A 27,757-nucleotide genomic window follows, 5' to 3' on the forward strand; every position below is an offset into this window, starting at 1 on the left:
TGTGCATAGATTAGGTTGCCTTACAAGAGTCAGCTGTAGGGAATTTTCGTTTAGCTCAGTAGTAGAGCCTGGGGTTGGAGAGCCAAGGGTTGCGGGTTGGAGCCCCAGCGACTTTCAAGATTCAAGATTCAAGAAGCTTTATTTAACGTCGCATATACATGTAACATAATAACATTAGCACTGTAGTGCTATTCTTGCGACAAAACATATATAAAATTTAACAAGGATCACAGTACTTATGAATAACTATAAAATCAGGACAACAATTCAAATTAGATATGCTAAAATTATACAGTAGAGCATATAATATCACACTTGTATGTCGCACAAGTGTTATGAAAGACAAGTTAAGACACTATATACTAGTGTAATGTACATATATGCTAATGTAGCAAAGTGTAAAAATTTACAGGATATACACTAATATAGTGTGAATTAAAAAGAGACAATGAAGTCATAAATAGAAACAAAAGCTATAATTATGATATTGTAAAAAAGTAATGATCTTTTAGATGATGGAGCTCAAATCTAAAATAAATATCAATTATATAATAAGTATATTACTGAAGTACATTAAATTAAATAACACAAGCAGCAGTGAAATTAAATTAAATAGTTGTTATATAAAACATGTAGGTAGATTCCAAAGGGGGACAACTCACACTATATGGTGTGTGCAGATAGCACATGAGCAGACATTTTTGTTCCAGGTGTGGAGCAGCCCACGAAACGACTTATAGTTTTCAGCTAATCGAAGTTCATTTGGTAGGCTGTTCCACACCTGGGAGGCAGCAAATTGGAAAGATCTTTTACCATATGTGGAGGTGTTCACCTTTGGAATCTTTACCAGGTTATCTTGTCTCAGATTGTAAAAAACTTCTTTCTGCACTATCTTTATCACTATTCCTACTACACTCTCTCTGGAATATTTCATACCAAAATTAAAGGCATGCTGCTAGCTATTTGATTGGTCTCAGGTAAAAAAAACACCTGACCAATCGCAGGCTGATACCTCTCCTTTATATATATTACGAAGGAGCTACACCCAACTTCAAAGTCTTCCTTGTCTCATCCAGAAGGTAAGCTTTTGATTTTGCTGTGACATATTCCGGGGATGCAGAGAGCAAAAGTGAGCGTAACCCTAGCATATCCAAGATGGACTGAGTCTAGTAGAATAAGCCTGCTGTATCCCACTGCATGGTTGTAAGAGGCAACCAGAGTGCCCCCCCCCCCCCCCCCCCCCCCCCCCCCCACTCTACAGAATTGAGGGTGGTTCCTTCCTTTTCTTCTGTTAAGGGGACACTGAGAGATCAATAATAGACCTGCTGTATCCCATTGCATGTGTATCGTAAAAGGCCACTAATGTAGGATCCCCTGCAGAAACAGGAGTTTTCTACTGTGTCTTTTACTGAGAGGACATTGAATGAAGAGACCAAAATTGATCTGCTGCCATCCATTGGAAGACCCTCATTATTTAGTTACCGTCATTGGAGCTGCAGTCTCTTCCTGCACCCTACCACACCTTCAGATTTGTTGCTTTGATCTTTTGCTGATTTCTAAATCTTCGTGCACTGATGAATAATTTAATCTATGCTCATGCTCAGACTTTGCATCATTATTTTCAACATGTTATATGCCTTCCATGTTCAGGTTTATAATCCAAAATTCTTTGTATTTGTTCTGCAGCGAGCGACATGAATATGCTGAAGGAAATGAAAGTTTATCTCAACTACAGAACTCACAGTACAATGAAATGATGACTCAAAATTCACAGGATGCTTTCAATTCTCAACAGCTATCCAGTGGGTCAGAAGTACAAAGTGTATGAAACTTTCTTAAACCAGCCTCATAGATCACAGATGCATTTTAGTACAGTACTATATAATATTTCTCATTTGTTGTGTCAAAATTGTCATACTTGAACAAAAATGTAATGACTCCTGATATACAATCAAAATTGTCTGATGATTTATTTACATTTAAATTAAATTTACTTTGTTATAGAAGTTAACAAATATTGTTCAATTCTCTTAAAAAATCTCTATTTTGTTCATCGTTGAAAGGTATAAAGTTTAAATAAAACAATATTCAATGGACACAATTGTGGAATTTGTTTTCCAGTCGCAGGGGCGCAGAAGATTCTTAGATAATTACATGTCTGTAAATGGTAACCATCAATCTAGAGGACATGGAAATATCCACCAAAAATCTTCGAAGAGTGATCACCCCAGCTCTGCTGTTTCTACGAAGTCTAATTTCCTACAACAGCTACAGTTTAACAAAGCCAAAGCAAGAGAACGAGATGAAAGGTACTGAACTTGAAAAACAATATTTTGTGCTTAACATATTGAAATAGAAGTATTTATATCAAATAAATATAGGGGCTCCACATTATCTGTCAGCTATGTCAATTTTAGAAAAGTGCTAAATGAGCCAAAAGCTTTTCATTTTTTTTTGACACATAAACTTCTAGTACCTGGTACTGTATTTGTTTTAATTTAGCAAACATCATCAGTAAATTTAGTTTTAAGTATTTTAATGTTCATATCATTCTATGTCCAAAATATCCCCTTAGGGAATTAATTACCATTGAGGTGCGTTGTTCAAAATGGGTCAGTGGGGCATGGGGGTATAATTGAGTCATTCAGAAGGGTCAGAATTTACCATTTACTTGTAGACTTGTAAATATTGAAACATTAGATTAAAATGACATGGATAAAAAAGTCTTGAAAATGTTTGAAAGGATTGTTTTATTTGCAGAGACCTGTTGAATGTGGTTGTAAAGACAGTAAAAGATTGTTCAGAAGATGTAAGCAATTTAAAATCTTAAGAAAATACACCTGATGTTCAGAAATATTACTGGTGTATTGTACTGGAATAAAGTTTTTGTTATTAGCCAGGATTCTATTATTCATCAAAACTAGCACCCATGCTCAATAGATTTTCAGTCAGGACTCACAGGGAAGACTATTGTTGCATTTTTTTTTTAAATCTGGAAGAAGCCTCATACTCTAAATTTGAAATGATACACTCATGTTAACAGACATTTTGTGAACAGGAATTAGGTTATTTGGAATCAGTAACCTGAAATAAAAAAACGCAATGCTTGATAGTGCAAGTAAATAGCAATGTATGCATATTGATAGTGAGATGGAAGTGTTTGACTTGCTTTAGTAACTATCAATTAGATAGAGTATTCATTTGTCTGAGTTGCTGTTGTTAGGTCATTGTTTAGATTTACTGTAGTTGTGCTCTTTATCATAATGATAATAATATGTCATTATTAAGCATATAAGGTATAATTGTTCACCTTACAGGTAAAGTGCACTATGAATAACATGCAAGATATCCTGAGTAGATCAACCAACACCACAGATGACAAACTGTCTGTAATCATGTCTTCAAGTAAGCAACATAACATGAATAAATTTATGAATCCAATGGTTTAGATACGTACGTTTGATTTTTACCACAAATATAATTAAAACAAAAGTAACTAAAACATACAGCATCCCATTCCAGGGGCCAGGGAACTTTGGTTCACCGTATTTCATGACTAAATTGTTGATTTATTTCATGAAAGAAAATCTGTCTGAACAATATTTTTATGATCACGCTTGCACAGTGAGTTTAAGACCATGATACTCACAAAGGCTCAATTTAGTTCCAGTTTGAGGTCAAATGTCAATAATTATTCTCATTTTTCAAGTCCTGTGAAGATCAGTTTATACCAAATAACAATTTGATAGTTAATATTTATGACCACCACTTGTACTGTACTACTTACTTACAAGGTGATCATCACTGCATTCTTAGGTGTTTTGAAAGAAAAACTATGTTGCAGTTTCACAAAATATACAGAAGAACTATGAGAAAATGATTGCTGCTGTACAGAAACGTGATCAGAAAAGCCATCAACAAAACATCTTGGAGCATGAAATAAAACAGGTCTGTTACTTGAATTTGTAATTAATTAAGACTTGTGAAAATTAAACTTGCATTATTGATCCATCAAAAGATGGGGAAATTTTCCCTTTTGTTTTTTAAGTAAGCCTATTAAACTCTTGAGGGTAATTGTGAAGGTGATTTTTATTCCTGCAAAACAATTTGACAGGCAGGGTCTATTTCTCAGGCCATGCTTTTGTTTGTAACTATAAGTAGCATGCAGAGCTTTCATTACTTCTTTAATTCTTTAAAACAATTGGAATATAGGCAAAGGGAAACAATTAATTTGCAATTAATTTTATATGTCCACATGAAGTGCAAAGCATATCATGGTTTGGCACTGTACGCCCGTCTGCCCTTCTCTCCATTCGTTCATCTTTCCATCCACAATATTGTGTTTGGCTCATAACTTTGTAACACTTGCTTGGATTCTTATTAAACTTCATAGGATTGCTGCCTGTAATAAATGGTGTGTCATGACCTTGCTAGAAGGTTGTATCCCCAAGTTCAAGGTCATGGGGCATCCAATAGAATATTGTGTCAGACTTATAACTTTGCAGTTCTTACTTTGATTTGTACTTTAAAGGATTGTTATCCATAATCCAAGAGTGTGTCATGACCTTGACCCAAAATGCAAGGTCATATTCCCAAGACCAATGTCATGGAGAATCCAAAATTTTTAACTATTTTTAGCTCACCTGGTCTGAAGGACCATGGTGAGCTTATGCCATACCGCAGCGTCCGTCGTCCGTCCGTCAACTTCTCCTTTAAAACGCTACTTGTCATGAACGGCTGAGCAGATTTTGACCAAATTTGGTCAAAAGCATCCTTGGGAGAAGGGGAACAAATTTTGTATAAATGGTGGGTCTGGCCCCCCTGGGGGCTGAGGGGCGGGGCTCAATAGGGGAAATATATCAAATTCTTTAATATCCTTCTTCTTCTGTATAGGTATGAAGGGATTTGTTCCATATTTGGTCTGAAGCATTCTAGGGTGAAAAGGAACCAATTTTGTATAAGCCATAGGTCTGGCCCCCCTGGGGGCTGAGAGGCGGGGCCAAACGGGAAATACAACAAGTTCTTTAAAATCCTTCTTCTTCTGTAGGAATAAAAGGATTTGTTCCATATTTAGTCTGAAGCATCCTTGGGAGAAGGGGAAACAATTTTGTATAAACCATGGGTGTGGCCCCCAGGGGCCTGAGGGGCGGGGCCAAATAGGGAAAACATAGCAAGTTATTCTTTAAAATCCTTCTTCCGTAGGAATAAAAGGATTTGGTCCATATTTGGTCTGAAGCATCCTTGGGTGAAGGGGAACCAATTTTGTATAAATTGTGGGTCTGGCCCCCTGGGGGCTGAGGGGCGGGGCCCCATAGGGGAAATATAGCAAATTCTTTTAAATCCTTCTTCTTCTGTAGGAATAAAAGGATTTGTTCCATATTTGGCCTGAAGTGTCTTGGGTGAAAGGGAACCAATTCTGTATAAACAGTAGGTCTGGCACCCCTGGGGGCTGAGGCGCAGGGCTAAACGGGAAATATATATTAAATTCTTTAAAATCCTTTTTTTTCTGTAGGAATAAAAGGATTTGTTCCATATTTAGTCTGAAGCATCCTTGGGAGAAGGGGAACCAATTTTGTATAAACCATGGGTGTGGCCCCCAAGGGGCCTGAGGGGCGGGGCCAAATAGGGGAAATATAGCAAATTCTTTAAAATCCTTCTTCTTCTGTACAACTAAAAGGATTTGTTCCATATTTGTTCTGAAGCATTCTTGGGTGAAGGGGAACCAATTTTGTATAAAACGTGGGTTTTGCCCCGCAGGGGCTTGAGAGGCGGGGCCCAATAGGGGAAATATAGGTAAAACCTTTATAATCCTTCTTCTACCATAGGGATTAAGGGACATTATCCTAATTTAGTCTGGAGCATCCTTAGGCAAAAGGGACTCAATTTTGTATAAGCAGTGGATGTGGTCTCCCAAGGGGCAGAAGGGCGGGGCCCAATATGAGAAATAGAGGTAAAACCTTTAAAATCCTTCTTCGACCATCGGGATTATGGTATTTTATCCTTATTTAGTCTGGAGCACCCTGAGGTCAAGGGGACTTAATTTTGTATAATTGGTGGGTATGACCCCCCCTAGGTTGCATTGGATTGGGGCTCTGTTTGAAGTTTGTTCTCGCTATATCTCAAGTACTGGATGGATCTTTCTGAAATTTCATATGTACTTACAGATCCTACTTCATACCAATTATTTTAAACATATTCAGGTGAGCGATACAGGCCCTCTGGGCCTCTTGTTTGATAGTGAACCAAGCATTGGTTCCAACTTTTACCTATGGTCATAATTTCAAGGTCAAGGTTATGAATCTTTACCATGTTGGAACTATGTCTGGGCAATACTTTTGAAGCAATGATGCCTGACGCATCCAGTCTGGCACACTGAAGGTCTCCTACAGAGCCCACAAAGCAATCTGATTTGCTTTATTATATTGATGATTAAAACATGTACCATGGTGCAAGCATAGTATGCAACCGTTCAACAGTGTCTATTATTTGATATAGGGTAGGATCCCCATACCACTGCAAAAACTGTAACTTTGAATCGGAAACTTTCCCCACGTGAAAAAAGCTTTAATAAGTCATTTTTAGCTCACCTGCCCGAAGGGCAAGTGAGCTTATGCCATGGCGCGGTGTCCGTCGTCCGTCATCTTTTCCTTAAAATCGCTACTACCGTAAAAACCCATGTAATTTGCGCACCTGTGTAATTTGAGCAGGTACTTTTTGAGGCTGAAAATCGGGAAAAAAGTTTCTACTCGAATATTTTGCGCACCCAAAAAATCTGGAAAAAAAACGATGTTCATGCTCCGAAAATCGATCTCTGAATATTTTTTTTTTATATATTTCTTATGATATTTATTTCATTGATGTAAAATGATATTAAAAACGACTGAGCAGATTTTGACCAAATTTGGTCGGAAGCATCCTTAGGGGAAGGGGAACAAATTATGTATAAATGGTGGGTGCTAAGGGGCAAATTCTTTAAAATCCTTCTTCTTCTGTAGGAATGAAAGGATTTGTTCCATATTTGGTCTGAAGCATCCTTGGTGGAAGGGGAACCAATTTTGTATAAACTGTGGTTCTGGCCCCTGAGGGGTGGGGCCCCGTAGGGAACACAAAGTAAATTCTTTAAAATCCTTCTTCTTCTGTTGGAATAAAAGGATTTGTTCCATATTTAGTCTGAAGCATCCTTGGGTAAAGGGGAACCAATTTTGTATAAACCGTGGGTCTGGCCCCCCCTGGTGGGGCCAAATATGGGAAACATAGCAAATTCTTTAAAATCCTTCTTATTCTGTAGGAATGATAGGATTTGTTCCATAATTGGTCTAAAGTATCCTTGGGTGAAGGGGAACCAACTTTGTAGAAACCGTAGGTCTGGCCCCCCAGGGACCTGAAAGGCGGGGCCAAAAGGGGGCAATTGGGCTATATTGATTTAAGCGACTTCTTCTCTGGAACTAAGAGATGAATATCAACCATATTTGAATGGAGAGATAAATATCAACCATATTTGAATGGAAGCATCCCTCGGTAGTGGAGATTAAAAATTGTACAAATGGTTGGGCTGACCTCCCAGGGGGCTGAGGGGTGGGGCCAAAAGTGGGATATATGGCTATATTGCTGCAAACAACTTCTTCTATAAAACTATGCACTGGATATCAACCATATTTGACTGGAAGCATCCCTAGGTGGTGGGGATTCAAAATTGTACAAATGGTGGGGCTGACCCCCAAAGAAAGTGTATTACTTGGAAATGGTTGAGATCCCCACGGTATAACCATCCACAATTGTTGAGTATAAAATGAAGCATGCACATTTGCTTCCAGAATGGCCTAGGGTTTGGCCTCACCCTTTGAGACATAGTCCCTGGGTCATTACTTTGAAACGGTTGAGATCCCCACTTCAGAACTATATATACAAATGCTTGGCATAAAGAGACAAAAATAGTCATGGTATTAGAATAGACCCTGGGGTCTGACCGAACCCCTAGGGACCTAGTTACTTAGTCACAGCTTGGAAACAGTTGAGATCCCCACCCTATAACCATGCATATATACAATTGCAGAGTAAAAAGAGATGAATGCACATATGCTTCCAGGATACCCTTGGAGACTTAACCCCTGGGTCATAACTTCAAAATGGTTTAAGATCCCCACCCCAAAACTATATATACAATTGTTGGGCATAAAGAGACGAATGCAGTCATGATATTGGAATTGATCCTGGGGTCTGGCCACAACCCTAGGGATCTAGTTTCTGAATCACAGCTTGGAAACAGTTAAGATCCCCACCCCATTATTGGCAAAACCATACATTAAATTGCTGGGCATAAAAAATCTAATACAGACATACAAGAATTGGCAGTGGGGTCTGGCATATTCCCTTGGATCTCATTTGGAGAATATTTTGCCATGATTGCCTAGATATCAAGGTTAGTGATACAGGCCCTCTGGGCCTCTTGTTTATAGAAACTCATACCTTTGTTTTTTTTCTGAAAAAATTGTAAGGATGAAAAAAACATAAAAGATATCGACAACATTGTTCTGAGTGTAAAAATGCCCCAAGTTTGATCCAATGAGAGTAGCATGGCCCATAACAATACTCCTTAAGCTTGATTTTGTTTCCCCCAGAAAGTTGACAGAATCCAAGAACTAGAACAACAGGTAAAAGATGCACATGAAATGGGATTTAGAAATGTCGTCCAGTCAATGAAGGAAGTTGTAGACCAGCATCAGGCTGTGACCAAGGAGAAACTGGAGAGGCTTTCAGACATTACTTCTGAGCTACTGGATCATCAAAAAGAGATGATTCACCAGCAGAGAGAGGGACAGGATCAGCAGCACCAGCTACACCTTGAAGTTCAGGATGCAGTAAGAGCACAGACAGGCACAGATGATAAACGGTAAAATGGATATATGAGGGAGAATTAAATTAAAACAGCAGAAAAACCCTGTTGATTACAACAATGTATAGGATACAAAAGAAATTGTTTCTAATAGTTTACTGGTTTATTCCTGATTTTGTCATATAGCTGATGTTCTGAATCAAACTTTGATTACAGTCACCAGGTAAGCAGATATTCACAATTAAATCATGATCTATCAATTCAAAACAATAAAAAGCTGAAAACATATTCCTTTTCAAACACTAAGATTTCAAAAGGACTTTTATATGAAATGTATTAAACCACAAAGTATATCTGGCAATTATAGTGTATTAGAACATCTATTTTTCAAAATTAATTAGGGATTTAATCTTGCAATCACTTAAAATGTTTTGGTTCCATGTTTCATTTCTGTTCTCATAAAAGATATTACCAACATATAATGTATTAAAGAATGTTCAAATTTTAAGTGCAAACAAAGGTGAAAAGTGAACTTGTAAATATCAGTTGAACTTAAACAAAGGTGAGAAGAGAACTTGTAAATATCAGTTGAGCTTAAACAAAGGTGAGAAAAGAACTTGTAAATATCAGTTGAGCTTAAACAAAGGTGAGAAGTGAACTTGTAAATATCAGTTGAGCTTAAACAAAGGTGAGAAGAGAACTTGTAAATATCAGTTGAGCTTAAACAAAGGTGAGAAGTGAACTAGCTTGTAAATATCAGTTGAGCTTAAACAAAGGTGAGAAGTGAACTTGTAAATATCTTGAAATTCAGCTTAAACCTACTGCTTTAGAGGTTGATTGTTCCAGGTACTTTTACTGATTAGTTAAGACCTTTTTGTCAATATTTAACCTGAGTTCATTTCCTTTTACCTTTTGTACAGTGTTTTAGATGAACTATTGATACTGCGACAAGAATTGGATCAACACAAATATGAACTAGAGAATTCTTGCAGGGAAAAAGTATATTCAACACAGAGACAAACTGAGGATCTCAAGAAGTTCATGCGGGTTGGCTTTGAAGATAATGTACAGGAGAGCATCGAACAGTCTAAACAACTGTATGAGAACCATTGTCAGCAGTTGAAGGAGAATATCAATACACATCAAGACAACATAAAGAGCTTCATTGACCAGAAGTTTAAAGAAAAGTCAGCAGAATCTTCAGAAAAAAACTCTTCATTGAATACTGAACATGAAGAACCCTTGTGGATTGGGAAAAATAGACAGAGATTTTCTGACTATCATGAATCTGTGCCCAAAAAAATTCAGGATCAGTTGAATGAGATGCATAACAACCATATTAAAGAAATTGAAAGAATAAGAAAGGAAATAAACCAGAGAAATGAAGAGAGCCAAAGTAAGAGAGACTGTCAACTCCCCCCTGGAAGATCAGGTATGCTTCATTCTAAATTATTAGAGTTTCAAGAAATGGAGAATGACAACCAGGACAAAGGTCTTAATTTTATAGCATTTGAACATGGTAAAAAATCTTCATTCATTTCACCTGGTAACATTAGGTCATCAGGTTGGACAGCAAAACAGCTGTTCAGTAAAACTAATCCATCTCCAGTAGCTACAGTATACCCACAGCGAAAAGAACAGGAGATATCAAATAAACTGTATGCTAATGACAAACAATCTCAGTCTTCTGATGAACAGAAACAAGCACCAAAGTCCAAACCTAGAGGAAGTGCTCAACCTCAGCGAAGGTCACAAAGGCTGTTGGAAACAAAGGAAACTGCAATGGAAGAAAAAGGACAGGATTCTCATAATAACTACACTGAGCAGAGAAATTCCCAGAGAATTTCAAGCATGCAAAGTGCTTGTCAAGAAGATGGCAGACAAGAAGGAAGTGGTAGCTATGATAGCAACATGTCGTACCAACAAAGAAGGCAGAATAATCCACTCGGGATGCCACAGCTTGAGTCAAGGCATACATCACATCAAGAACAGAAGCGGACATCTCACACAGAAAAAATGCAAAATGGAAGGCAAGAACCAAGACAGGTCATGACACTGGATAACAGGCAAACATTCACTCAGGAACCACAGCAAGAATCCAAGAAGCATATTATTGGGCAATGGAACACAGAAGAAAACTATAGCAAATCAACAGGCAACCTTCGAAATACAGACAAATGCACCTACAGCAGAACTCCAAGACAGAGTGGCTTCAAGGCTCCAGAGGGTATATTGAGAGTCAACACTGTTAAATCCAATGTACAATGCTATTCTCATCCAGCTGTATCTCATAAAACTGCATCAGTGTACGACTTCAGCGATGAAGTGTCAGCTGTAAGATGCCATCAGAAACCAAGTATTGCAAATCCACGGTCTGGGTCATGCAACTTCATCAATTCAAGGTAATGGTTGTGGAAACGAAGCATGCAGCTTCTGGTATATAACAATTACATTTTAATTTCTGCATCCTCTAGAGTATGTTTCCATATTTGTTCATCAATGAGACAAAGTAGTTTAAAATAGGAGATGGCCAAAAGGCCATGAATGAGGTAAGAAATCTGCCCAGTTATTTTGAAGCAAATGTAGATGTCATTGAAAGCAAATCAGCCCATTAAACCTCTTTTACCGGACCCCTCAGCCCCTGGAGGGTCAGCCTCTCGACCTATTCATAACTTTTGATCCCCAAGGAGTAAGAAGGTTATTACTACAATTAGGTTGAAATCTGCCCATTAGGAAATATATCATTTAAACCACAAACCTACATGTATCTGAATAAATCAACATTTTTCCATCAGTCCTGTTTCTTAACAGATTGCTTATAACAAATCCCTAAAATTAAATTACATTATATACATTAGCTATTCTTCAAATTTTCTTTTAATCTTGTGTTTCATAGGGAATTGCACGGTCAGCGTAATGAATACAGCCAAGATATGGTAAGTTGAGATTCAATGTGCAATGTATGTATGTATACATGATTAAGGACTAATGCAAGACTAGATACAGCTATCTGGCAAGTCTCTCTATTTGAGTCAAAGATTTGTATTTTCACTTTGAAATCAGGTTAATCCTCTACATTTTGGTTTTTGCTCAAATTCAATTATCTCTTTGCATTAAAATAGTTTAAACTATGGTATTTTGACTCCACAATTATTTTGTCATTGTAAGTACTTAGTTTTTGCAACAGTTTTCTCCCATAATTTATTTGAAGTTTTACAGACATATGAAAATTCAAATTACAGATTTGATTCTTTGCCATGTTATGTTTCCATGTTATCTAATTAAGGAATAAAACAAATTGAGAATAATTCTTAAACATATAATATGTCCCTAGAGTTATATGGAAACCAAACCATCTATATATCGCTGAAAACCTGGTTTCACTGCAGCAACACATACCAGCTGGTAACTATTCAAACAAATCCGATTTCAGTCCAGCAGTAGAGAGTCCTCGCCATCACTCTCTGTAACAAAGATTGTCATCCAGCGGAAAGTAAAGAGAGACAGAAATCCAAGCTATCAAACATTGGAAGCAGGTATGCTGATACATAACAATGTTGTTTCATTTTTTGTTACCTGCATCAATCCTAGGTTCCAAACGAATATAAGTACACTATTTTAAAACAAATTCATCTTCTGGTAGCCCTAGCAATTTTGGCAATACTGTATACTTGTGATTGTTGACACCTATGACCTCAGGTGATGTTGACATCTATCAGACTTCTGGGGCCACTCTGCCACAGATGAAGATCATTCCGTATTTCAAGGCCAATCCTCTTATTAGATAGGCTTAAAATTTCTACCCCATAACATCATTATTATGTCTCCCCTTTGAATAAAAAGGAGACTTTAAAGAAAAGGGTCCTTTGGATCGTCTAATAACGTATTGTCTAGGCCTTAAGTTTAAAACTGTTGAATACATTTTGAAGAAGTTTGAAATATACCTGCATGTATTAATCACCAAGACCTTAACCTTTAGGTTAAAGTCAAAGTGCAAAGTTTTCAAGGTCATTCAAGGTCAAAATGTATATTACTTATTTAGTTTAAACAGTTTTTAATTTGCTTGATTGTTTTATTCAAAATGACATACTAAACTAAAGTGAAGGAATAAGGGAAGAAGATATACTGTACATCTATTGACTGCAACTATTAAGAAATATAAAATATATAAACTTTTGAAATGAAATATATACTTTTAAATTTACTATTATTATAAATTCATGTATAAGTACTAGTACATACTTATATTAATTCTTAATAATTAAATAATCCAATGTTTGACAGTTATTGGTATACAGCTGGTATCTTTATTCTTACTAATCATAGATTACAGTCGAGCTACTCAGTTATGGGGATAGATTAACCATTTACGAAACAAAAATGTTGCAACCCAGCCATTTTTGCCACGAACAGAGGTAATTGGACTATCTAGGCTAAACTGTATCATGAAATTAAGAATTTTTTTTATCTTTGTAACATTTGTTCTTCAGCTGCCAAAAAATTAGATAATAGCCAGGGTCAATATAAGGAGTATGATGATGATTTGCTCAGCATTCTTGGGTCCTTCAAAGATCAGGACAATTACAACAAACAGGTAAAACATTCCTTAAATATAATTCATTGAAATCGTGTGATTAAATGTAGTAACCCCATTGGTGAAACAGCAAAACAGTTTTTATATGCCTGTCTAATTTTCCATGGGACATATTATGGTGTGGGGAGCAACTATCTGTCTGTTAACACCTTGGTTTCAGCAAGTAAACTTAAATATATTTGGATTTTGATGCAACTTGCAATTGGTAAGCATGTACGCTATACGATGGACACTGGATGGACATATCTTGTTTCGCCCCTGCAGTACTCGTTTGGTTCCATTCTGGAAGAAAACTCTTTATCACATTAGGTCTTTTATAATAAAAGGTTCTTTGAGTACAACAAAAATATTTTAGGTTACGAAGTCAATAGAAGGAAGTTTGCAAAATGTTTTCAAGTTAAGATGGAGAAGAACCTTAAAATCTTTCAGAATGGCCTAGCGATTGACGGTTTTACTATGTGCTGTCAGATTTTAAGGTTCATCCAAATCAGTTATTATATATAAACTTGCTTTAAGTAGATGGTATTGTTGAAAAACATTGGAATTCAACTTAAGGCAATAGGATTGTGTCGCCATTTCTCAGTAGAATTTATTCAAATTTTGTAGGTATACTGCTTTGAAGTAAAGAAAAAATTTTGCCACAAAAAAAGTATAAGTTGTCAGAGTTTTAAGGATTTTAAAAGGAAACTTATGTAAAAAGGAGTGAATTTTGAAAATAAACACACATTTTTTTGTAAAATAATGTCAATAAAAATGATACAAACATAGATTAGTATTGCATTAATGTATATCAATTTCATAAATGCTGAAATTGTGTACAATTAATTATCTATAAACAATTTAAAATTGACATTTTATAATAAAAGCATATACACATAGTAATTGCATGCAAGAGTTATCGTTCTTGAAAAACTTCACAGTAGTGAAATAGGTAGCCGGTTTCTGAAGTACAGAAAAATGGACACATGTGACTCATTGATTAAAAGACAACTGAATTAATGCCTGGATTGCTTTGCAATTCTTTCATATTGAATCAACACACCGTTCTGTCAATAATAAGCATACAATATTCATCACTTTAATATTAAACATTAGATTATGCGGAAATTGTGATACTGTCTCCCTACATTGGATTTTCAACTAGGAATGTACTTCCTATTTCCGTTTAGCAATACACTCCTATGACCTTAAATTATGTTTACACAGGTACAAAGTCAAAAGAATTATTGAATTTATTTCAAGTATGCTTTATACATATCCATTCTGACTAGGTCTATTACCATAATAAACAATTACTAATGCTAAAGTACAGGATTGTATTTCTTTTCAGCCAAAGCAAAGTCACTGCCAGAGGGGAAACAAGCGTCCTATAGCCGACTACAGTTTTGGTACAACCTATGCTCAAGTGACAGAGTCTATCCATAAGAAACGCAAACACATTCTTTAGAAATTGGATAGTTGTCTTCAGCAAACACCTGATTCATTGCATACCAGTGAACTACCGGTATCAATTTTATTGCTTTGTTTCTTAACTAATGTAAAGCATACTTTATTATAGATTTACTAATCATTTGAATTCAAACAAATTATATATTGTTTTAGCTGAAATAAGTGATAATTTAACATTGGTTTCCTACAGGTTTGTGTATCTTATTGAGGTCAAGTCAGTCATTTTATATTTGAAAGAATCAGTTAATTTTGACGTTGGTCCAGTCGTTTGTTTATAGCCAACATGTAAATTCCAAGGATTATTTAAATGTAAGAACTCATGGTGTTGATTATGTTGGATATGGTACTGTAGCATATTTTATAACCATTTTCTCATAAAAAGTACGTTATTAGCAGCTCTCAGTTTGTCAACATTATTGGTAAAATCATTGTTCATACTTTGTAATAAACACTGATGTACTGAACTTCAAAAATACATTGTTGTACTATCTTTATACTGAAAGTGTTCATGTTTTATTATTATTAAAGGGTTATTGAGCTCAATCAAGTCCAGTTGCTGAACCTCCTTATTCCAACAGTTGTCAGATAAAAAAAAAAAAATGTCTGTAATGATGTGGTACAAATCTGTTCTCCAGAGGATTTAGAAATAATTAGAAATATGTTGATCTGACATTAATGCCGCCCACTCTGCTCTACATGTATATCAAGTGAAATACATGATTATTATTAATACTTTTTACCTTTTCAAAATTTAACCTAAGCATATAAACATTTGATAGTTTTTTGGGGGTTTTACATCCTATTAATAGCTATGGTCATTTAAGAACGTGCCAGGGTCAGGTGGTGGAGGAAAGCTTGAGTTCCTGGAGTAATACCACCGACATACGGTCAGTACCTGGCGACTGCTCCACGTAGGTCTCGAACCTGTGACCCAGTGGTGGAGGGCTAGTGGTAGCAGAATGTCAGAAACCTAAACCACCGTGGCCCCAGCAAGTGTTTTTCCCCTAATCATTGCTGTGCTTTGAAGCTGTTTTAGAACAAACAAACTAGTATCATTTTTTAGACATATTCTTGTCTTTATGATCAGGCAAATACAATGTTCTGTTAATGCTTTTGATCTGTGTGATCAACACTCAATTTATGTCAGGGGTACATTTGTTTGTGCATAATGATGTATACTGCATCAAGGCACCTCGTAGCATCAAGTAACCCACTTTCATTTTCCTATTCATTAACAAATACCACTTCGTCTGATCTCAGATCGTGTGACCAGCATTTCCTGTGCAACCTGGCATTCAAATATAAGCCGACTCAAAGTATCAAAATTTAAAATTCTATGCAAAATTAGGTTAGTACAAAAATTTGAGTAAAATAACAAATTTTATGCTAAAATTGTTTTGAACACAAACAGTAATTAAAAACTTATTTTGCAATCTTTTGAAAATGTCTGTTTCCTTTGTCAAGCAGAGAGTGCAATGACCAGTGCCTCCACTCTTAAACAACTGAATACAAAATGAGACCTTTCAAATAGCACTCTTAACACTGCAGGCAGTCAGAGGTACAGGCAACATGTTTACCCATTCTACCCATTAATGAATGTTAAATGGGCTTATAAATATGACTCGGTCAAAAAAGTTGTTTACAAAAGCTTGAAAAATAAGTTTTCAGTTACTGTTTGTATTCAATACATACTTCGCATTTATTATTCATACCAATCTGAGGAATTCTGAATAACCTGTGATCCTTTTATTACATTGGCAATCATAGCATCATGTCTATTGTTTTTGAATGTGATGTTACATTGCTTTGAGGTTAAGGCTGTTGTGTTATTGTGCTTCCTATATTACACGAGGTTATGTGCAAACCCTATGACAATATGAGAGAAAAATTGTTTGGTTCAAAATATTTTATTGGCATGCCTCAATAGTTTTAGAATAAACAAATAACTTTTACACATATGATTTTCATTTATCCAAAGAAAAACATAGTTGAAATCCACCACCAGGGTGTCTGACATCATATACCAGAACTAATTCTTACATATCTTGTTCCAATGAGGGTATTTGTTAAAAAATGGTTTTAAAAAATTAAAAAGGAATGATTGATGAAATTTGTTTGCAAGAAAAATTGCAAACAGTTTTTTTTGGTATACAGAATACTTGGTCATCCCTTTATTACAGATCTTAATCTGCATGCCAGAATATTTCTCTTTGTGTAAATTTATCACCTTTGCTTTATAATCAAACCTTACTTAAGAGATTCTCCACAATAGCTTTAATCAGCTATTCAGATTCCCAGTGCAAGGTACATAGGACTGTTCCATTGAAGAACCATTTTGTCTAAACCTTGGCTGGTCAAATGTGTGTTTCCCTATAATTACATTTAATTGTATACAAACATTGTTTGTCAATAGTCAAATTCAGCATTTATGTCTCCAACATATTCACATATGCTGTCGTAGGATATCTTGAGGACTTCGTCTCGGTTTCGCAGTAGCTGGACAAGTGCCATACAGTTTGACTTGTCCCGCTTCATCAACTCTGCTAACTGAAAAAGATATAAATTGCAAAATTAAAAAAAAAAAATGAAGGTATAATCATAACTATGCAGTATACCTGTTTATTATGCAAAACAACTAAGAAAAAAATGTCTTCAAAATTATAGAAATATTGTCAATAAGCTTAAGGCAGCTTGATAAAATGATACCCAGTGAACGAAGGGCTATAACTCTGTATGTTAATGGGACACAAACATTTTCAGTATCCAAGAATCTGCCCAATTCATAGAGTACTCCCACTTACAATTTCAAAATTGTTGATAAATACGTAAATGAGATATGCTTCAGACAAATTAACACATGAACAGACTGACAAATGAAGTGAAAAACCTTATAGTTCTTTTCAGTAGCACCTAGGAAACTAATAAACTTTATTTAAAATTTACACTTCTGAAGAAAATCTTCAACCAATCAAAAAAGAACTAATTCATCTCAGACTTAGTATATTCATCTTGAAAACGAACCTGTCCTTTCCATTTCCCAGTGACCAGCTGTACAAATGATGGTTCTGATTTGGGTATCACAGTTTCTAGCATTTCTTGTGAAAGACCTACAAAATTCAAACAGTAACATTTACATATGATAATATATATAACGTATATAATAGTAAAAGTATGTAAAGAACTGGTAGATGTCCTTTATTAAATCAGCATTAAGTTAAGGTTGTTGATCTTGGCTGTTTTTACCAATTTAGCGAGCCTATGGCGAGCTAAAATGAAAAATTTGTGACAAGTTTCCTACAATGTCATATGAAATGAAAACGAGTAAAAGATCCTTTTCATCACATGATCAAGATTTGTGGCATTTATTCGTGTCAAAAGACAATTGTCATGTAACCTTGAAATGTAAAAAGCTGTCATTTTGACTCAATTGCCTAAGTCTGTGACTTCATGTACTTGTCCTAGGCGTGACGTCACAATTGAAACTTACAACCAATCACAAGTCTGATAGGTCATATTACATGGGTTAATACGCAAAATATGGGACATGGGTATATTCACTGGATAACACAGTACATTATGTGATGAAACAGAGTATGAAACTATGAATACCTTCAAGTACATGGCCATCGTCTGTCCTGCATACACAATTATCTGGACCAGGAACATCTATTACTTCAACCTGTAACAATTAAATAGCAATTTTCATATTATTATTTCTAATCAGGATCTAAAGATTAATACCAAAATTAAGAGATATCACATCATGAAGTTTTAACAGAAATTAATGTGATTATTGATCCAGAGTGATTAAATATGCATGAATGTCTTCAGACTGAAAAAAGACACAGGATGGATACAAAAAATCTCAAACCAAAAATACCACTACATATTTATCCACAATGAAAATCATTGCTTATAATATAAGCTTAAGACATGCCTGTTAAATGAAACCCATATTAAATGTTCAATGATACAAACACTAACCTCAGCTTTCTCAACCTTTTACAATATTCTAACCTTGCAAGGCTCAGCAAGTTGTGTAAAAATAGGGACAATTCCATGACAATGATAGAGAAATAATATCAAACTAAAAACTAGAAACTAGTAAATTAGTTGAATTTATACTTAAATTGTTATTAAATTGAAATGTACAGAAAATGTGCTGTTACATATATATATATATATTTATTATAAATCAGAAAAATGATCCTTACGGACGAATAAATATTATATAAAGAAAAATTCTTAACGAGCCTTTAGTTCTTTCATCTGATCTATTTATATATATTAAGTATTAAAAAACTTGCTAATCTGGAAACTTGTATAAACCACACTCTCAGTTACTTATATACATGTATATATATATATATTTATATATAAATGTAAATCAAGAAAATCTTGCTGCAATTACTTTTGTAATCCATAATGAGGGCAAATTATCATGTTTGTGAATTTTGTATACACTCCATACGAAGTTATTCCACAATAAAGGCAGATATTAACGCTAGGCTAACATTGACAGTTACAAAGGCAGTTATAGTATTTTGCCTACAAAAAAAGTAATATTGATTACAAAATGAACTAACCACCTTTAATTATCTTTAGTCCTTTATCTTTCCTATTTCCAAAAATACGGTATCTTTTATGGACATAAACATTTTTGTTTATCCTCATAAATCCACCAATACCTTACCTTTGTATTTAAGTATTTCCCCTTTTTGTATTTGTCATCAATCACTCTGACCCTTAGCTGTGGACATATCCAGAATGAGGCTGGGGAACTTTCTTTGTGACCGTTGCTGCTGCCATATTGGTCCTGACAGTAAGATCTATAGGAATGATAAAAAAGGAATTATTAGGAATTCCAAAATGCATAAAGAAAATTTGTATATATGTTTCCTTCTGAATCATAAGGATATTCCACACAGATGATTATTAAAAGCAATTTATAGATTATGTTTAGAGTCAATCGATGTAGGCCATTTGATATTCTGAAAGTGTTTTGTACACGCTAATATTGTAGATTACCTGTCTTCTTTGTGTTTTTTCTTTTTGCTGTCTGATGTATCCTGGTGGTCCCTGTTGTCCCTGTCTCGCTTCCTCTCCCTGCGATGTTCGTCCTCCTGCAACCTATGGTTTCTGCTCCCGTGGCGATCCTCGTGTAATCTCTGGTTCCCCCTGTCTGTTTCCACGTCTGACCCCTGGTCCCTGTTGTCTCTGTCCTCCTTCCATCGGTCTTTCCTTCCATCCTCTCTGTTTCTCTGGTCATCACGATGTTGATGCCTCTCTCTGTCTTTCTTGTTCCGTCTGTCTTCCTTATCATGTCTATCCTTTTTGTGTCTGTGACTTCCTGACTCGTGCCCTTGCGATTTATTTTCCTGCTCTTCCTTATATTTGTCAACTTTGCTTTTGTCTGTAACAAAATTTACAATCAGTAACAGAATTAGTTTTATAATCTGCGAGAAAAATCCTGCTTTATCAAATAAAAACATAATTGTCGTTAATGTATTTTTCAGGAAATCACACCCGAAAAATGTTTCCTTGAAATGAATATCTTTAGTCTTGGTTTGCACCAAACTTTTAAATTCAAATGTAATGATGTTTATTTTGAAATGCCACTCAAAAATCTAGAAATTTCATAATACTTAATACACTAGATAATGTTCAAATGATGAAATAGCACTTTAAAGTTAAAAGAGAACTATCTAGGATAAGCAAGTGTACACTACAAGGATAGGGATACACATTTTTTTGTTGGAGCAGGGACAATAATCACTCACTCAGGTATTTTGAGTATTTCGAGTACTCCTTCTTGGTGACAAGCTTGAGAGAGTGTTGACTGTTTGTGATCATGAGTCCACTGACTGCTAACTTGACCATGCATCGAGCATTGTCCTCGTCTAAGCCTTTTATCTGTAAAAAAAAAATATAATAACACTGAAGTAAATTCACAACCCTGAAAATATAATTTACAACTAAATTACAAATCAAAACGATTTTGTGAGAGAGGCTTCAGATTTGGTTTTAAATGATAAGACTATGACTACAGGCTAATGTCTGTTTCAAAAACTCGGTCATGAAAGGTTTATGACATAAAACCTATTTTACATTAAAAAGATTATATAAAACTGTTCACAAATATAATATAAATTCAGATTTGGTTTTAAATGATAAGACTATGACTACAGGCTAATGTCTGTTTCAAAAACTCGGTCATGAAAGATTAATAACATTAAACCTATTTTACATAGAAAAGATTATATAAAACTGTTCAAAAATATATTAAACAGTAACACTATATCAAAATAATCTCATATATTTCTGTGTATGAAAACAAAAACTGTGTTTGAGTTGTAACAAGCACTCCTCTTGGAGAATACATTACATTGAGTTGTAACAAGCACTCCTCTTAGAGAATACATTATATGAGTTGTAACAAGCACTCCTCTTAGAGAATACATTACATTGAGTTGTAACAAGCACTCCTCTTACAGAATACATTACATTGAGTTGTAACAAGCACTCCTCTGAGAGAATACATTACAATGAGTCGTAACAAGCACTCCTCTTAGAGAATACATTACATTGAGTTGTAACAAGCACTCCTCTTACAGAATACATGACATTGAGTTGTAACAAGCACTCCTCTTACAGAATACATTACAATGAGTCATAACAAGCACTCCTCTTAGAGAATACATTACATTGAGTTGTAACAAGCACTCCTCTTAGAGAATACATTACATTGAGTCATAACAAGCACTCCTCTTAGAGAATACATTACATTGAGTCGTAACAAGCACTCCTCTTACAGAATACATGACATTGAGTTGTAACAAGCACTCCTCTTAGAGAATACATTACATTGAGTCGTAACAAGAACTCCTCTTACAGAATACATTACATTGCGTTGTAACAAGAACTTCTCTTAGAGAATACATTACATTGAGTCGTAACAAGCACTCCTCTTAGAGAATACATTACATTGAGTTATAACAAGAACTCCTCTTACAGAATACATTACATTGAGTTGTAACAAGAACTTCTCTTAGAGAATACATTACATTGAGTCGTAACAAGCACTCCTCTCACAGAATACATTACATTGAGTTGTAACAAGCACTCCTCTTACAGAATACATTACATTGAGTTGTAACAAGCACTCCTCTTACAGAATACATTACATTGAGTTGTAACAAGAACTCCTCTTACAGAATACATTACATTGAGTTGTAACAAGAACTTCTCTTACAGAATACATGACATTGAGTTGTAACAAGCACTCCTCTTACAGAATACATTTCATTGAGTTGTAACAAGCACTCCTCTTACAGAATACATTACAATCAATATTGCATCTTATGCTTTTATCTGAAAATATACTGATGTATTTACTTCTGAACCTATTCAATATAAACCTAGTTTTTTTTATCCTTTTCTATAAAATTCTATATCAATTCCAAAGGCATGATGTTTTACCCACCTCTCCGTAGCGGTCCTGGTGTGGCCCCCTCTGTATCATACAGTAAGCTCCAATCTTAATAGCCAATTGGTCATCATCCTGGTCGCCATTGTCTGTCCCACCTGCCTTGGCGTTGTTTAGCTGTGCTGCCTTGCTTCTGTCAGCTCCAAGACCAAGGCCCTTAGGCCTCAACTTGGCCTCGATTGGGACAATTGTCCTTAAATAAATAAGCAGATGTTAAACTTCACAACCAATACATGTATTTCAGAAACTTGAATAAATTATACTTCAATTTCAAAGGTGATATTTCTCGTATACCAGGTAATTGAAGCAACAACTTCTAATGCTCAGGGAGGACTTTTCTCTCACTACTATATTATCACTGAATTAAATACAAGTATCTACATATATATATCTGCATCTTTCAAAATTGGTCTTTGAGGTCAATGTTTCCCTTATACCTACTTTTGTTCATTGCGATCGTCTATGCGTCTACAGTTATTATTTGATAACTTATTGAGGACCTATTCAGGGTGTCGGCTTATTACCCATATGGCGGTAATACAGATTTCTGTTAGCAAGGATCCTTTCAGATAGAAAAGCATACCACAGGCAGAAGTACATATTTCTGACAAGTTATATCCAAAGTCAGGTAAATTAATCTAGGAAGTTGTAACTGTAGGAGACTATGTCTTAGGAGAATACTGTATCTGGAAATGTTACCCACAATTCATCTCTGCCCTTTTGGCCCTCAAAAATATTAATGTGGACAAATGTATCATGATAATGAACGCAAAAAAAATGACTGCATATTATATCCAATGTAGAACACAATATATTAAATACTGGGCTGATATATATATGGTATATGAAAACTTAGTTAAAATGAATAGTACAATTAATAGATACACTTACTGTTTACTTTTCCCAATACCTTCTCCATCCTTCCATCCCATCCCTCTTAACATGGCGACCCCAAAGTGATCAATGGGAATCTCATCATAGTCAACATCAACCTGAAAATCAAACAGCAACAATCTGTTTATTGAATGAAATTATGTAATCTGGTTATCTCATCATCAAGCTAGTGTTATTGTAGACAGACTGTCATTTTTTCTATAAACCTTGTCTCAGTCATTCAGCTGTCATAAAACCCATCACTTCTACTGGGAATGAAGGTGTTTGGATTATGGAGCAATGTACAGCAATGGATGAAAGTGTTCTTACTTTACTCATTTGCTTCAAAGATTAACGGATAAATGTGTCTGAAATAGATATGGAATTTGATCATGCAGATAAAGATTTTGAAAATGATACAATTAAACATTATTTTGACACTGAACAATTTGTTTTACCTCAACATGTTATTATTCCAACAATGAATGAAGAAGTAAATGTAAGAATGTGATTTACCTCATCCGGTCGTAGGGCAACATTCAATTTGTCATCCGTCTCGTATCCTTCTGGTACCTTATTCCTCATTATCAGAGGAATAGAAACATTAGGATCAATCTTTCCACGGTCTTCCCAGCCGTCATTTTGTTTGGCTGCATCTGGAAATAGCACAATAGCATAATCAATACAGGTGTACGAATATAAAACATTTGCAAGACATCAATGGGAAGTAAATTCTGCTCTCTACTGGACCAAGGGAAGCAACTTCTGTTCTATACTGGAACACAAGTCAACCTGCAGGGTACTGCATAAATGTTTATGCAGGCCTTGCAAGGCTCTTCTGTAAGCAGCATCAGATTACTAGGTCCAACCTTATTTAATAAACAAACAACTGTGGTTCGACCGGTTCAACAGTTTAAACGAAAACGGCCCTGGTGTCAAACTAAGATAAATTTTATTTTTCCTCTAAAAGCTGCATACAATGTATCATTATGACTATTTTCTACATTTTTGTGTGACAACTAGTTTATTTCAACCTTGTTGGAAACAATTTAATTAAGAGGTGACATTGTGAAGAGTTCTTAGAATGTCAGTAAACAAATTTGAAAGTACTCCTACTACAAAATATTATATTCATAAATAGATCATGACATATTATTCCTACTTCATGCAAATAAATGACTTTTTGAATCAATACAGTATAAAAGATACTCATTCAAACTTCTTTCACTTTTATAGACCAATTTAATCAGATCTAACATCCTATTTCTTTGTATGAAATCAGAATACCCTGAACAAAAGGAAGTAACTGTCAAGCAACACTTAGGAGATAGTATAGTGATACAATGAACATCGTATTCTGAATACCTTGAATGAGTTCCTGTACTGCCTGATCATCTATTCCGGGTTCTTGTGGTGTCCCATTACTATCTGGTCTGCCTCTCTCCTTTTCCTGTACTGCCTTGACATCTGTTTGGTCTGTGTTAGACACCCTGTTACGATCGGCCCCAGGGAGCCGCCATTTGTTTTTGGATATCAGGGGAATGACATACTCTTTCTGTTTTATCTCTTTTGGTTTAGAAGAGCTGAAACAGAATAAAACATGAATTAGAATGACATGTTTATTATCCAGATACAAAACGTAATGTTTAAAGTGTATTTTTGGTTGGTTTAAGCCCCTTTCCTTGTACGTTTTCTGTTGTATTTTTTAAATATCAATGCAAAAATCACACCAATTTCCCAGATTTACACACCCAGAGCTATGTATCTATTCACACAACACTACTGTACTGTAAAGAAGTATTCCGCTAAAACTGCCCATATTAGATCATAGGCTTCAAAATTCTGATCAGTCGCTAATCTATTAAATAGACCTTGGGGTAACAATTAACAAAAAACTCAAATTTAGTGAGCAAACCAACATCACTGTGACCAGAGCCAAAAGAGTACTAGGAATAATATGTAGGACTTTCACATTAAGGGATAACAGCACATTTGTTGCCCTTTATAAGACATTAGTTAGACCGCATATTGAATACAGCCCTACAGTAGGGTCACCTATGCTGTCAAAGGATAAATAGCAATCGAAAAAAAAGACGAGCTACCAAGAGAATCCCTCAGCTTAAAGACATGCATTACAGCGACAGACTCCGCACCTTAGGACTTCCAACCCTAGAGTACAGAAGGGAAGGAGCGGATATGGTAGAACTGCATAAGACTCTGAAAGGAATTGACATTGTCAGAACAAATGATATGTTTGCTCCACTGGATAGCCACTTTACAAGGGATCACTCAAAAAAGCTCTACAAGAAACCATTCAGACTAAACCTCAGCAAAAATGTATTCAGCAACGTTAACAGAGTGGTCAATAAATGGAACTCTCTCTCTCGGAAGACGTGATTTCAGCAGCAAAAATAAACACCTTCAAGAGTCGACTAAATGTGCATTGGAGAAGTTACCCCCAGGAAATTCAGTGTTTCAGTCTACTAGAACATTTAATGTTAAATTGTGCAAGTAAACATAAGCGTGCAACCGGAAGTGAATTAATTATACAGTATATACAAAAATATTCAGGCATCGAAACAAGCTCTAACAAGCTTTCCAATGATGGAAGATACTGTGAAGGTGGGCACTATATATATGTACAGGGATAAACCACAAGCATTCTGCAACTGGTATGTGATTGGAATATTTATAAATACTAAATAGTCTTTCCTTTCCTGCTATATGGTCAATATGGGTTGGGCAGACTATTTTATCATACTATAACAACATACAATTTACATGTATGTTACTTAGACAGATGGGCACAACGGTGCATATGGGTAATATCCTGCGTTTGGGTAACAGTTACCCATTTCCGTAATGAGAATTCGCAAAACATAATTTATGTCTTTTCCAACTATCAAATTTCCCGCTTATTACCGTCAAGTCAGGTCAATATCTAGAACGGCACAAAGATAACAGCTGACATCACGCGCTTTTTCCCATACAAAATTGAAAAGGTTCCGCAACTTTCCTTAATAATTCATTTGTTTTTAATTTATATATATATCATATTCTCAATTCATAAAACAGTAACAAATAACATTTTGTAAGTAACTAATCAAGTGTCGTAAAACATTTTCCGATTTTATTGTGACCTATATCCGGCGCACGCACTCAACGGAAGCCCCGCAGTAATCAGGTCAAAGTTATATTTGCAGTCCGGCATGTTGTTGATGTTGATCGTGCAACCTGAGAAGATTGAATTGGTGAAAAATCCAGGCGTAAAATTGTTTGTTGATCTCACAGACACTAGAGACAGGCAGCTGGTGTTTGGATCAAAGCAGAAGATACCGATAAGTTCAGTAGTGACACTGTTAAGTCGCTCGGAGGTGCAAACACCAACTTCAGTTATAGTCTCATAAGATGAAGCTGCTATTGGCAGTACTTTAGCAGTAATATAGAAGGGCTTTGCCACACCAAATGTAAATATAGTAAAATAACAACACACAAAGTTCTTTTAAACACTTGGAGCAAAAAAGGGCGTCATTCTGTCAACTAAATCAAATAAATAACACCATGAAGTACATTTGTGCACAAAAAAAATATATCAATTCTGATGTCTAACTTTTTGTGAAAAGGACAAACCATATCACTGACTTTGTTCTCCATTGACTTCAGAATGAAGTTCAGTGTGTAGTCAATAGGGCTATCCTGTGTATAATCCAGTGCAACTGTGATAGGTGAGCATGATTTTTATGTGTGCTATTTATAGCTACTCTACAACACACTATAAGCAATGGAGGTGATACAATTTGTCATTTTTACAAAAATTTAGACAATTGAATTTAACGGTTACTTACTTTTGTATTAATATTTTTTGATTATGTTGAAAGAATGACGCCTTTTTTTTTGTTCATAATGTGTAAAGGAACTTTGTGTGTTGTAATTTCACTTTATTACCGATTCCAGTAATATTTTTTTTACTGAAATGGGAAACTGTTACCCAAATGAGGGATTATTACCCATATATGCGCTGTTGTGCCCAACCTGTTAGATCCGTTTGGATAGTTCAGATAGACATACTAATCATTTATACCCTTTCACTTCCCGTCCTTCAAGCGATGTAACGAAATCTGGATGTTGATCACTCGCCGTCTCATTGTCCTCTTGTAGTTTAGATTTTTCCAGAGGTCGACTGTTTACCTTCTTAGAAAAGCCGAACGACAATGCCTTCCTTTCTGCCATGACTGTCCGTACAGTAAACGTTGAAATGGGTTCAGCTTTATTTTGACGATAGTTTCGTATTTTTGAACCGGAAGTAGTATCAAATCGAAAGTAGAAAAATCAGCTACTTTCACCTTCATTATGTTACGCCTTTCATGTTGTTGGTATTTTCCGTCACTAGGCATGCACGTCTATATTAATCTTCATAGTGTAGACATTCAAAATACAAAGTTCATTGCCGGACACTGATCATGAAGGTCCCCAACTGTGGAGAACATCTGTATCTGTATAGAAATTTTAGCTGATTGAACCA

The 27,757-nt window shown here is 35.4% G+C and overlaps 2 protein-coding genes across 2 annotated transcripts; one reads left to right on the forward strand and one right to left on the reverse strand.

The window, feature by feature from the left end:
• The first annotated feature begins 987 nt into the window (after positions 1 to 987).
• Positions 988 to 15,378, forward strand: LOC110457267 (putative leucine-rich repeat-containing protein DDB_G0290503). The gene is made up of 12 exons (XM_021508470.1): positions 988 to 1,079; positions 1,687 to 1,822; positions 2,122 to 2,309; positions 2,761 to 2,809; positions 3,318 to 3,405; positions 3,845 to 3,948; positions 8,619 to 8,890; positions 9,754 to 11,235; positions 11,730 to 11,769; positions 12,267 to 12,369; positions 13,324 to 13,427; positions 14,758 to 15,378. Exons 2-12 carry the CDS (start codon positions 1,754 to 1,756, stop codon positions 14,872 to 14,874), a joined length of 2,616 nt encoding a protein of 871 aa, XP_021364145.1. The 5' UTR covers positions 988 to 1,079; positions 1,687 to 1,753; the 3' UTR covers positions 14,875 to 15,378.
• A 1,386-nt stretch (positions 15,379 to 16,764) lies between these two features.
• Positions 16,765 to 27,514, reverse strand: LOC110457268 (G patch domain and KOW motifs-containing protein-like). The gene is made up of 11 exons (XM_021508471.1): positions 27,317 to 27,514; positions 24,601 to 24,818; positions 23,752 to 23,891; positions 23,254 to 23,354; positions 22,360 to 22,555; positions 20,657 to 20,789; positions 19,905 to 20,289; positions 19,570 to 19,705; positions 18,486 to 18,555; positions 17,898 to 17,983; positions 16,765 to 17,423 (listed from the first exon to the last, which is right to left on the reverse strand). Exons 1-11 carry the CDS (start codon positions 27,463 to 27,465, stop codon positions 17,283 to 17,285), a joined length of 1,755 nt encoding a protein of 584 aa, XP_021364146.1. The 5' UTR covers positions 27,466 to 27,514; the 3' UTR covers positions 16,765 to 17,282.
• Between the last annotated feature and the right edge of the window lie 243 nt (positions 27,515 to 27,757).

Source organism: Mizuhopecten yessoensis, unplaced genomic scaffold, assembly GCF_002113885.1.
Source record: "Mizuhopecten yessoensis strain PY_sf001 unplaced genomic scaffold, ASM211388v2 scaffold9073, whole genome shotgun sequence".
Taxonomy (NCBI): domain Eukaryota; kingdom Metazoa; phylum Mollusca; class Bivalvia; order Pectinida; family Pectinidae; genus Mizuhopecten; species Mizuhopecten yessoensis.